Source organism: Corylus avellana, chromosome 4 (assembly GCF_965113065.1).
Source record: "Corylus avellana chromosome 4, dhCorAvel1.hap1.2, whole genome shotgun sequence".
NCBI classification, from domain to species: Eukaryota; Viridiplantae; Streptophyta; class Magnoliopsida; order Fagales; family Betulaceae; genus Corylus; species Corylus avellana.
Genome location: NC_142493.1, coordinates 36290321 through 36303011, shown reverse-complemented (window position 1 = coordinate 36303011; position 12691 = coordinate 36290321). Strand labels below are relative to the sequence as shown.

General features: G+C 36.4%; 2 protein-coding genes and 1 non-coding gene across 5 annotated transcripts; all 3 read right to left on the bottom strand.

Moving 5' to 3' along the window:
* Positions 1–228: 228 nt before the first annotated feature.
* Positions 229–3056, bottom strand: LOC132178680 (nudix hydrolase 13, mitochondrial). Of its 3 annotated transcripts, none has more exons than XM_059591173.2 (5): positions 2578–3052; positions 1476–1590; positions 1262–1345; positions 833–982; positions 229–655 (listed from the first exon to the last, which is right to left on the bottom strand). In XM_059591173.2, the coding sequence occupies exons 1-5, from the start codon at positions 2646–2648 to the stop codon at positions 407–409; spliced, it is 669 nt and encodes a 222-aa protein (XP_059447156.2). In that variant the 5' UTR covers positions 2649–3052; the 3' UTR covers positions 229–406. The 3 variants fall into 3 exon arrangements, with proteins under 3 accessions (XP_059447156.2, XP_088371870.1, XP_088371871.1); XM_088515744.1 differs by having other exon boundaries at positions 488–681; positions 2578–3056; XM_088515745.1 differs by having other exon boundaries at positions 590–701; positions 2578–3055.
* A 6084-nt stretch (positions 3057–9140) lies between these two features.
* Positions 9141–10439, bottom strand: LOC132177590 (small ribosomal subunit protein eS27y). The gene is made up of 5 exons (XM_059589965.2): positions 10419–10439; positions 9950–10105; positions 9736–9837; positions 9627–9655; positions 9141–9464 (listed from the first exon to the last, which is right to left on the bottom strand). The coding sequence occupies exons 1-5, from the start codon at positions 10437–10439 to the stop codon at positions 9338–9340; spliced, it is 435 nt and encodes a 144-aa protein (XP_059445948.2). The 3' UTR covers positions 9141–9337.
* Positions 10440–11804: 1365 nt separating this feature from the next.
* On the bottom strand, positions 11805–11885 carry TRNAL-AAG (transfer RNA leucine (anticodon AAG)). Its single transcript has one exon. It is a non-coding gene; the product is annotated as a tRNA-Leu (tRNA).
* Between the last annotated feature and the right edge of the window lie 806 nt (positions 11886–12691).

Here is a 12691-nt window from a genome sequence, read left to right as displayed (position 1 = left end):
GTGTGAGAACGTCTGGTATCCCACACAATTCTAGTTTTCTTAGGGTTTAGTGGGTATCGCTCTTGCTAGTACCGTGCTCCACCGCCGGAAGAAGAAAAAACTAGCAATTCAAGAACCAAATACGCCATAGACGACCGACAAGACAAGATCTAATAATGTGACTGATTCGTGTGGAATTAATATTGGATACTAATCAGTCATTTGATGGTAGACATCGACAACAACATCTGCAAGAAAATAATAGCCCTTCATTTGTTCAAATTTGATTTAATTACAAAAATACACAAGCTTCGCCTAAAGCAGAAAGAGTCTTAAAAATTACTTAGAATTGCAGAATCAAGGATGTGAAGGAATTCTAGAGTGCGTAGTAGAGTTGCTTTCACTACAAAGATGGATTTTCCACTCATCAAGCCTGTACAATGCATTTGCAAGAATTCTCAAGGTGTTGGACACTGGAAGGCTTACCAAAGCAGCCAGGTGATGACATTTGATGCTCTTCAACAGCATCTGAAACTGGCCTTATAGCTGCTACTTCCTTTGATTCTTCATTCCTCCTGCATCCTCTAATTTCCTCAGCGAGAGTTGTCACAAATCTTTCAAGAGCATCCCGCATCCAATCATAACGGCACAATTTGAATGCTTCCTCTGTGGTAAGCTGTAGAAGGTAACAAGAGCCAGAGTCTTCAACTGAAGTTAGATTGCTATTAGGCAAACCAAAAAAATTAGTCAACATGGGATCATAGTAGCTCAACCACAGAATGAACCATTACACATGATGCCAGCTATGCTACCATATCATATAATTCCAATTGATCTTTTATTGATTACTGACCCATTTCCTATCATAGTTAGCCTGCTCTGGCCAAGAGTCAAGCTCCTCGGTCACCTTCAATGCAAACATATAACCTCTACAACCTCCTTCCAGGCTGCAGCTTTTCTGCCTGCTCTTGCTTCGAAACATCCAATCTCCTAGTGGAGTTTCCTGAAAATAATTGAGAAATCAGGTTGAATTAGATGACTCATTGAGAAAATAATCACTACTTTCATGTAATGAACTTAATTCATTATGATGACATGCCACATCAAAGGCACCCATCAATTACAAGTCCATATGCATATCATAAGCAAGAAGATATGTGTAAGGACAAAACTCAGAGCATGGATCATATGATTCAAGAATATAAACGAAATAGAATAGAAAATTTCAACACATACTATAGCTATCACGCCTGTACTAATTAAGAACAGAAAAGAAACATACACTGAGTATTCCTTTCACTCCGGCTTCCTCGAAGGCTTCACGACAAGCAGCTTCGCGTATAGTCTCATCATCCTCCCATCCACCCTGGTAATCCAATGAAGGCATTGACATTGAATCCGAAACTTATATTTTATACAGAACGTGACATTACAAAAATAAAAGGTGTTAATTAAGCCTCATGTGCTGAGCAAACAAAGCAGGGTTATTGATATACCTTCGGGAACACAAGATCATGCCGATTTGGTGAAGAAATCATAAGAACAAGCAATTTGTTCTCTGAACTGCCATGGCAACCCTCAACATTCTGCTCAAGCCTGTAAGGAATACAACTGTTGTTTGCACCAGACAGGTGAGTGTATAGTCAAGCATTCCAATCCATGCAAAGGAGAAAATTACTTTCAATTGGGAGGATTATCATTAACTTTAAGAACATGCTTGTATATATTTTAGTAACACCAAAATGTTCAAATTCTTTACCAGATCCATTACATTTCCCTGTGAACCATGCCATGATTTAATGCATTATGAGCTGGAAACCGAGCCACTCATTTCACCCAATTTGCTCTCTCAGACTTAATGATGAGAAGCATATCTGTTAACCTGGGTTCTTGCATTTTATGTTCACTAACTCTCTGAGACAAATGTATGCACCATGGAATAACAGGTAAATGGCTGTAACAAGTATGCCGAAACTAAAAGGGAAATAGTGGGGTGATATTGGTAATTAAGCGCCTTAATCGTTAAGTGAAGCTCAACACGTGAAATATTTAATTAAAATATAAGGTAAATGATGTTAACAAGGTTCGAACTCAGAACATTTGTTCTAATACTATGTTAAATCATCTGGAGATTGGAATAATTGGTGATTTAACTCATTAACGTTGAAGGCATCACTCTAGTAGACACTCTTTAAACATGAGGGTCAAGGTTTATGGAACATAAACGTCCACCTGGATAGACCATCGACCCACCAAATTAAGGAGCATTGCTAGAGTGGGAAAAGGACGTACTAGCTAATGGTGGTATGATTAGTTAATTAAAGTAAATGAAAGAAAAACAGAGACAAGTAGCGCGCATAAAGTCAATGCTTAGGCCCAGGTCTGTCTACCGCACCGTTTATCAAGAGCAATGGAGATTAAAAAGAAAACACTTTTTATCGTCTAGAAGCATGACGCTATGCTGCTTTTGTTGAAGAAAAGAACACAAATTTTTATAACATTAAAAGGAAGTAAAGTAGGAGATGAAGATAATTGACATGACACAAGTAAAATTTGATCGCAGCAATAGCATAGAAGACTAAGAAGAGATTGACTGACCCTGCAACAAGCCTAAGTTGATCCTCGTACCGCTGTTTGTGTCTCCCTGTTCTTGCCAGCAAAGACGACATGATAAAAATCTGAACTCAACGAATCAGAAATTAAGCTCTTAACACCCTGTCTCACTCCACGAGGCAGAGGGGCTTATGATTTGTTTGAGCAAAAGGAGTGTCACGCCATATAATGCTTTCGTAGAAATCAATTGGAAAAGCAGAGAGCAGAAAGAGTCAACAACGGCAACGAGAAAGGCGTGTCGGTGCTTGTGACGAAAGTGCAACCAAGTTCACAACCCAAGCAACTGTTGGGGGCTCCTTCAACGAAACAGCATAACTTTGCTCTTTGCATACCCCAACAGGAGACGAGACGAGAGAGGCAACAAAGACGGACTGCAGCAAGCGGGACTAATTAATCTCAACGGTTCTGTAAAATTCAAAACCTGACTTTGGAGGGCTGTCTTGTCTGCCTTTTCTTCTCTTTTTTTACAATTATATTTTATTACCTTCTCGACATCCTTTGGAAGTATGTGTGACAGTGTGAGTGAGTTCATCAATTACAAAAGAAATTAAAAACAAAAAAACAAAAAAAAAAACAAACAAACAGAGAAGGAAAGGGTTAATTTAATCCTACGCCATATGTCGGTCCTACCTGGCTTGTAAATGATACAGACAGACAGACAGAGTAGATAAGACGAGGCAATCCATTTAAGTCTTTTGGTGAGGAGAAAAACAAAAAGTAATCCATGTAAATCTTTTAAAACCACGTCTCTCGACTCTACTGGTGTAGGTCTTATCCAATATTCCCAATGGGCATTTTCTAATTTTTATGAATGAAAGGAACACGAGTACCTGAATTTCACGAAGTCCTCTTATGGAATGGATGAGTTTATAACCTTTTTTTTATGTGAGTTATTTGAATTTTACGAAGCACGTGTTTGGTTTGTAGAATAAACTCTTAAAATAAAATAACTATTCCATAGTCATTTTTTTGTTTGGCAATAATTTATTCTTATGAAAATCCCTTATAGACAAGAATAGTAAGTGAAAGAATCGACATAACTTTTTAAAAAAAAAACTAATTTTTTCAAAAGTTTCTTCTAACCCTTAAATTTGTTTTTTTTGGGACAATTACAGTTTACTCCCTCAAAGTTTACCGCGTTTTTCAATTCGAACACTAAAGTTTTAATTTTTACAATCCACTCCCACAAAGTTTCAATTTTTTTCAATTCGACCAATATTATCCCAAAATTCCTATATTGCCCCTAATTTTTTTTTTTTTTTTTAATGTTTATGAAGAAAAAAAACAAATTTGGGGGTGCAAAAATGGCCAGATAGCCACCCCAAATTTTTTTTAAATTTTTTTTATAAAAATTTAAAAAATAAAAATTAGGGGCAATATGGGAAGCTTTGGATACAATTGGTCAAATTGCAAAAATTTGAAACTTTCGGGGGTGGATTGCAAAAATTGAAACTTTAGTGTTCGAATTGAAAAACGCTGTCAACTTTAGGGGGGTAAACTGTAATTTTCTCTTGTTTTTTTTGTTTTTTTTTTAAAATAAAATTTTTTTTAAAAAAAAATAAAAAGAAGAAGAAGGAAAACCTAGGGCTATGTTTGGCAAGGGACTAGACCTCTCCTGTAGCTAGACCAGCACTATAGCAACTGTGAACCAAGGAGACGGACGGTCAGACGCCCAGACCTGCACTCATTAAAAAGAGCGCATCCAACCCATTTTCAACTTGTTCTTTGTGTATGGTTTTTTTTTTTGTTGTGAAAAAACGTATGGAAGAAGTGGCTTGTGAACGTGTGGGTTAATGTTGGTAGTTGGTTTAGTTCTCCTGTGGGTTAATGCTCGAGTAGAAACAAGTTGAAAATGGGTTGGGTGTGCTCCTTTTAATGAGTGCAGGTCTGCGCGTCTAATCGTCCGTCTCCTTGTTTTACTGTAACTACAGTGCCGGTCCAGCTACAGGAGAGGTCCGATCCCTTGCCAAACTGAGCCTAGAATTACGGGGGTGATCACTCCAATTAGAATACATATGTTGTTATCAAACTAAGGAATAAGAATAATTATTCCATTCCACTTTTGTCTATTTCTAGTAATAACTATTCTTTTTTTTTTCAACGAAATACTCAATTTGCGAACCAAACAAGGCCTAAGGGTATTTTCATTATTATGAAAATTACTAACAATTTTTGATTGTTTTGGAAGAGACATTGTGGCAATTAAAAGTTTAGAGAATATTACTAATTTGGTAATAGTACTTTGAAGAGTTAATGTGGACTTTCCGTTTTTATTTTTATTTAAGAAAAAATCAATTACTAAAATTGCTAAGCCCTGACACTAAGTTGTTGTGCATTTGAAGACAAACAAGAATCATCTCGTCCCTTACAGTGATACCGTTTTATTTTTGTTTTTGATCGTCGTGACTCAACCCAACTCGAATTGTTTTGACTCATTCCAACTCCAACTTTTCAAAGGCGGAAGCAACTTAAAAAATTCCGTCCATTGGAGTACAAACTCATTTTCGATTAGGCAAATCAAAAGATGCCAAAAGGTAAAGAAATTTGGAGGCAGCTTTTATCCTTCCAAAGTATGCTAATAATAGTAATAATAATAATACAATATTTGTCACCCCAAAATGAAAATAAAAGAAGCAACACCTCACCTCACTCCAAATGACTCACTCCCTAGTCACAACAGATAAAGATGGATGATGAGTACCCCCACTAACTTCCAATAGAATAGACCCATCAATAATAATTAGCCTGGCCACTTGCCATATAGAAGCCAAAAACTTTGACTCTAAGTCAACGCCCTTACTGTAGAAAGGCATAGAAGCTTATGATAATAGCATTACCAGTACCTAACTTATGGACGCTCAAAATAAAATATAAAATATAGAAGTTGAATAACGGATCGACCACCAATTTTTTAAAACGTGTAAATGGGTGGGGCCTAATCCGGCATACTTGTAAATATACCTATATATCGTCATTCATTCAAATTTATGCTCTTGTACGGATTCAAGCGAGAGATCCACACACCACAATTAACAATTAAAATTATAGCCATACAGTTTTTTTTTTTTTTTTTACCGCCTGGCATTCCAAATAATTTCTGTCACGCAATGAAATGATAGTCTTAGTCTTAGAGAAAACAAGACAGTTTTTAATTTTATAACCGGAGGCCAGATTACAAGATAACAAAAAATAAGAGGGGTACTTCAACAACAAACTCAAACGTAAAAAATAGTGTAAAATATGAAAATGAGAAAACTGAAACAATCGAATAGGCAATGGACGCATAAATGGTCCAAAGAAACCATAAACTATCCGGGCCTCTATAACTTAAGCAGAAGCCAAGAAATCGACCACATAAAGCGGTAATAACACCCAAAAAGAGGACAAGCAAGAGCATGACCCTTAAAGAAGTCATACATCTAACTCAAACCTTTATCAGGATAGAACAACAATCACCGGAGAGTGGTTGAAAGGATAACAATATTGTCAAAAACATAACATCATTTATCATCAAAGAGCAACAAACTCCTGATGTAAACAAAAAAGTCTCTACAAATAAAAAAAACAAAGACAAAAATAGAAATATAAAAGTAATTCAAACAGCAGCAACATCGGTGGATGGAGTAGAGGTTGAGGGTGTATGAGGGTGTCCGCTGAGGTCGCGAAGGAGGGTAGCATCTGGCAGAGCAGTGGCGTGACACACACCCGTGAGTGCAATCCACTCGCTGGCGCGTGTGGAATACACTCTGGCGTGAGGTAGCCGGAAGGAGATGCGTTTGGCGGCAACAGATATTAGAGGAGCCCAGTAGCATGAAGACATGTGGCTTCTTGAAATAGATAGATCTAATTTTGAAAAAATCAAATCTAAAAAATACATGAAGGACACAGAACATACTCATGGAACAACTAGATCAAGGGGAGAGCAGACCTTCAACAGAGGACAAGGAGATGACGGTGCTATTGTTGCAGGATAAATCGCCTAAAGCGATAGATAGAGCCTCAAATGAGGCTAGAGTGGCCTTCAAGAAGATAGATTTAGCCTCCAAAGAGGCAGGGAGCAGAGAGGGGAGGAGGGAGGTCCCTCCTCCGCCCAAGGCTGCCGGCTAGGCCACTCTCCTCTCGTGTTTATACAATCCCCGTTCTTCACCTCTTTCCACTTTTCCTGTCTCAAGACTTTCATCGCCACTCTCTCTTTCTCGAACATGAAAAAATGCTAATAAACATAAAACCATTTAAATTGTTACTAATAAAATGCTTAACTAATTCCATGGATCTATCGATCTTCCCATTCCATACCCGCCCTTCGTCCCCTAATTTTTTTCATTCAGCCAACGAATAATTTGCATAGGATAGTAAAATAAGGCTTTATCAGGTGTGCTTGGGCCTAACAAAAGTCAACTGAGAAACCTTTTGTTAGAATAAGATAATGTGGTTGCAAAGTGCCAGTGCCGTAGTATATTGGAGGGGATTTAAATGCAATCAAGTTTATGTCGGAGAGATTGGGTGGGAGAACGGAAAGAGCCGGTGGATCAACAACAAAAGGATTAGCCGTGCATCTATTTGAAGGGTTTTGATCTCCCCGACCTTCGCTGCTAAGGTTTTCTTCTCTATCTATCAAGTTTATTCTATCGATCTATGTATCAAAATTACATTAGCAACAGGTTAACGTTCCTGCACTTTATGGAGACTACTGTAAGGCAGGCGGTTCAAGCTCTCACCAAGATATGAAGAATGAGAATTAGGGAAGGATACGTATATCAACAACCGCGGAATTTAGCATCACCTTGGAGCAAGCAGGGCACAACCATAAATCATTATGATCTGGTGCAGTATGGCTGTAGATGGGGGAGAACAATTCTCAGCTAGTCGCCACTTTCTCAATTTCATATTGGTGAGTTGCAGTTATCCCATCCATCATTTACAACAGTGGCTACCCAATACTGAATCAACATGCGAAGGGCTAACAATATAAGAATCTTAACGGCATATTGAAGAAAACGGAATGAACGCAAACTGAACGCAAACCATAATGTTTACTCGACCTTCCAGAGCATTAAATTGAAGTTGGCATAAATCTATAAACCCATTTCACAAACAAGGACATATTCAACACGATCCTCGTACTTGGGAAAGGCAGTACAATGCATAAGCAATAAACGTGTCAACGCAAGGACTTTTTAATTCAAATCTACAACATTAGACTCCAACATCAAGAACAACACATCAATCACAGACTGAAGCAGTTAAACCAGATACTACAAAAGCTCAAAGAGGATCCTAATCAACCACAGTTTAATAAACTTCAAATCCAAAGGCAGAGTTGATCTGAGCCAAAAGAGGTCCATGGGTTCAATTATTAGGACTCACCGAACCTAAGAAATTCCAGAACAGAATTTTAACCAAATTTATTGATCACTAATGCGCCAAATCAAAACCAATAAAAAAAAACAAATATCAGGCTATACAGGAAGGGCCAATAACAAATAATAAGCATCGGCATAATTTAGAGACGATAGCTGAAAACACACTTTCTCTAGGTCTCTTATCCAGACTGCAACCAATGAAGCTATGAATCACTCTTTCAAATGATTAAAAAACAAAAAAAAACAAATCATGACTTGTAAAACTCTGCATATACATTTATTAAAGCAAAGAAAAAAAAATTACAAATAGAAAAGCTTGCTACATCAAGGTAGAACTAGAAAACAGAACTAGTAGCTCCTACAGTTCCTGGGAGTAATTAAGCAGTATCCTATTTATCAGGAAACTATAATATGAATAGGAAACGAACAAAATCATGATAAAAGAGTAAATATCTAATACCTTAAAAGCATGGCAGAAAGATTGAGGAACACCACACTCACATTACCACCTCCAACCTCATATTTTCAACAAGTTTTCCTCTTCCCATACAGAGAACATTCAAGGAAAACGATTTCTCATAAATTCCCAATTTATTTAAATTAGTAAGTTGTTTTTATCCTTGTTTGAAAAAAAGACAGCATAGGCGCATCTCTGCCAGTACAAATTGTTGACATATTTGGAACGTAACTACTAAAATACTGATAAAAAATCCAATTGAAAAGGTCCTAGTGCGTGCAACGACTTGCAAAAAAAACAAATAGAAAGGAAGTCTGCCAACATCATACAATCAAAATGAAAAATCCAAATAAAACACATATACGAAGACATTTTTAGTCGACATCAGGCATATTGATCATCATCAAAAAGAAACCCCAGAAATATCATCCAAAATGTATGTATATTGGTCATCAAATCCAAGGCACTACAAGAATACAGAGCATTGTTTCCGAAGGTAGTAGCATTTTTCTAAACTTTGATTACGTCTAAAAACTTAAATTGATAAAAATGATGAGAGCATACGTAAAAAGGATTCAACAAGAGCACGTTCGAAAGAGCAGTAAAATTGCAAAAACAGCCAAATCCCACTGGTTGGGATTGTCAATAACATCAGACGACATAGAACACAAGGTACATAAGACATCGAGGTACATAGAATACTTACGAGGTACATAAGACATCGCAACTCAAGAAAAGCAACAATAATGATATAATCAGTAATGTCAAACAAAACCAAGTTCCATTTCACCAAATAAAATTGAACATACCAACAACAAGGTAACAATAGATGTCCAAAACTTGTTCCTAAAGTAATAACATATTTCAAAACAAAAACAAGGCGCACCCCTCGGGAACTCTACTAAAGCAAACAGCCAACAATTAATCAATCATTCTTCCTTCTGAAAGAGCACCCCTCGGTAAGTCTAGCGCGCCCACCAGTCGGCTGGCACAGCACCGTCTGGCAGTTTCCACACACCACCACCGTTTGCGAGTGACTGAACACCGTCGTTCTGCATTCAATTTATAATTCATTGGTTTTTTTTTTCATTTATTGTTCAATTTCGAAAACAAACAAACATCGAGTCTTTCAACTTGCATCCAATGCTTTAAAAAATGACGAGCAAAGTTAAGCATAACAAGTTATATTCCAAAGAATTAACAGCGAAACTTACATGTTGAAGCAACCCTGGCACTTGACGTCCTGAAAAAAAATTCAAACCAAATAAGTATCAAGAGGTAAAAAAAAAAAAAAAGAATTAGAAGAATAATAAGTATAATTACCATGAAGAACGAGTTGGGAGATTGCACGAGACGCTTGAGCTTGTGCTTCCTCTTCTCGAGCTCGGCCGGAGGATTGAGCAGATCGATGTCGTTTTGAAGAACCTGAACATTCCAAGTTACAAGGAAACCATCAAAATCTCAGAAAACGAACCAAAACCCAGGAACGGGAAAAATGAAAGAAACGATTCGGATAGAAATGTATCGGCGGCCTCACCATCTTGACTGGAAAGAGAAGTTGACAAAGAACGCGAACAATAGAAGAAGTGACAAAGAACGCGAACCCTAGAAGAAGCTCTGCCGAGAGCGCGACAATGTGCGGTGAATGCAGTCGAAGAAGAAGTGTTTGGAAATCAGGATGAATATAAAGGGCCTGCTGAAAGATGTGGGCCGTTAGATTTGTAGGAAATTAGATCTCAGCGCTTCATTTGTCCTTTCTGGAGGTATCTAGGGCAACACTAACCTGAAGGGGGTATAAAAGTCTATTCGCTATTAAGTATCATTTATATCATGCTTCCGCATTTTCACCCCGCAGACCACACTTATTTTCATCCCTTCTTTTTTTTTTTCACCACTTGATTACTCATTAGCTAACTCACAAAAAAAAAAAAAATTTACTCACTAGCTAGAAACTACTTCTACACGTCCTAAAAAAAAATCCTAAAAACTTAAAACTACTCCTACACCAGGTCGTAAAGCCGGCCCATTATAACCGGCCACCAACCCATAATTGATAATTGGTCAACTACTTTTAAAAGCGGTTAAACATAATCGGTAATCGGCTACTTCGAGATTGTTACTAGTTTTCGCATTTTCAAACAATTGGTTATATATATATATATATATATATATATATTTAAAAAAAAAAAAGTAAAATAACATCATTTTACTCTAGGGTCTTTTATTTTTTTTTTGAGTAATTTTACTCTAGGGTTTACACTTTTAGTCTTTTAAGTTTTACCATAGCTTTACTTGCAGTTATACAATTTTTTTTTTTCTTCTTTTGTTACCATGTAGAAACACAAGCACTTGTAATCCAATGCATGACAGACTACCTAGAAAAATGGTCAACTCAAGCCATGATGTTCTAAGATACAATTGGCAGATATTAAATCTTGTTCCTTATTTCAGGTATTCTTTTGGTATTTGCACCCTATTCATTAAGAATGATTTTTCTAAAATAATTAGTTAATTATAGTAAAGATATATTCAGAAATTTGAAAAAGTGCCAAAAAAAAAAAAGAAGCCCTAATTGTTTTTAAAAAAGGAATTAACAAATATATATATATACAAATTAAGCTCAAAAAGTAGGCCCAATACCAAAAATAGGCCCCAAATGCCCAATTTTTTTAAGACCAATTACCGGTGCAAATAATCAACTACTAACCGATTACATAACCAAGTAATCGGTTCCGGTTTTCTCATTTGACCACCGGCTACTTCAATTGCGGTTAGTAGTTTTAACCAATAACAATAACTAGGTTTTCACTCATATTACACACTCGTTTTTTGGTTCCACCAAATATCAAAAAACAAAAATACGCTCGCTTGCTTGGGTGAGCGATTTTTTCTTTGTTTGTTGTATTCATTTTTATTTCTTTTAAAATTGTGAATATAAAAAAATAAAAAAATTATGTTCGAATAGTTTATAAAATAAAATAAAAAAAATTGAAAAAACATGTTTAAAAAGATTAATTAAATGAAATATAATACAACATTCAAGTGTTGGGTGATAGTGATTTTCGTGGTTTTTCTTTGTAGAAACCAATGCAAGCTAATGATTAAGAATTATTTTTATGTATTTTTTAAAATAAAAATAAAAATTAAAGGAGAGTTGATTTCATTCTCAAAAACTGAATTTGTTTTAGAATCCATGTTTGGTTGTGTGACGGTTTATCTTCACGAAAATATTTTTATGGAAAATGATTAACATGATGAAAATGATTTTATAAGGAAGAGGTAACACTGTGCAACAAAAACCTGGCTCAATCTGATTCCGGAGGGTAATGGCGTCGGAGGAGTTAGTGTTAAAGTTGGTCTGTTGATGTATTGCTCAGAAAATAAAAACAAATTGTTGAGAGTGGGATTTGAACCCACGCCCTTTCGGACCAGAACCTTAATCTGGCGCCTTAGACCAACTCGGCCATCTCAACGTTACGTTGGAATGATATAAACGTTTTTATATAAACTCGTGTATTAATGCGGAATCCCATTTTCATTCAAGTTGTTGGGATTTGTATCCGTTTTTAGGCTTGGAAAATTCTTCATTTTTCAATGTTTTTTTCTTCCCCACAGACTTGTGTCTGCGATACGAGTTCCTAAACTAGGAAAGATACTGATAGATCTCTCCTTCTAAGTTCTAACCCTTCTCGGGGGATTTCATCCGCAAATTTGCATTATTTTCTTTTTCTTTTGTGTAATGTATGGTAATCTTGGGGAGGCCCATATCATGAATTCGGCCCAACGACTAGAGAAGTCATGCCCAACGACCCTCTTGCAAACAGCTAATTGTCTTAGCCAATAGCCCCCATAGAGAAGGAAAATCTTGGATTCTTGATCTAGTTTTTCGAGCAATATATAGTCTTGGAAGGTTTTGAGCTGCAAGCCTGCACCCAACTCCTGGACCTACTACTGCGGGCTCCCACAATACAAAGACATCATCATGGACTTGGAGCTGGCTGGTTTCTGGACTCATAAAAGTCTTGGAAATCTATGCTTTAATCTTTTGTTCAGGCCTAACAATTTTTTCTTGCTTTATTTTTGGCAAAATATTGAATCTCTTTGTAGATTTTGCTTTTTAAACTCCAATTTTCAATTTGACGGATTTAAGGCCCGAGTTAACCAATATTTTAAATTTAAAACTTGCTTTCATTTTTTTCTCATATAAATAATAAGAAAAAAAAAAAAAAAGAGGTGAAAATAATATTATTAGCTTAAAAAGAATTCATCATCTTTCTGT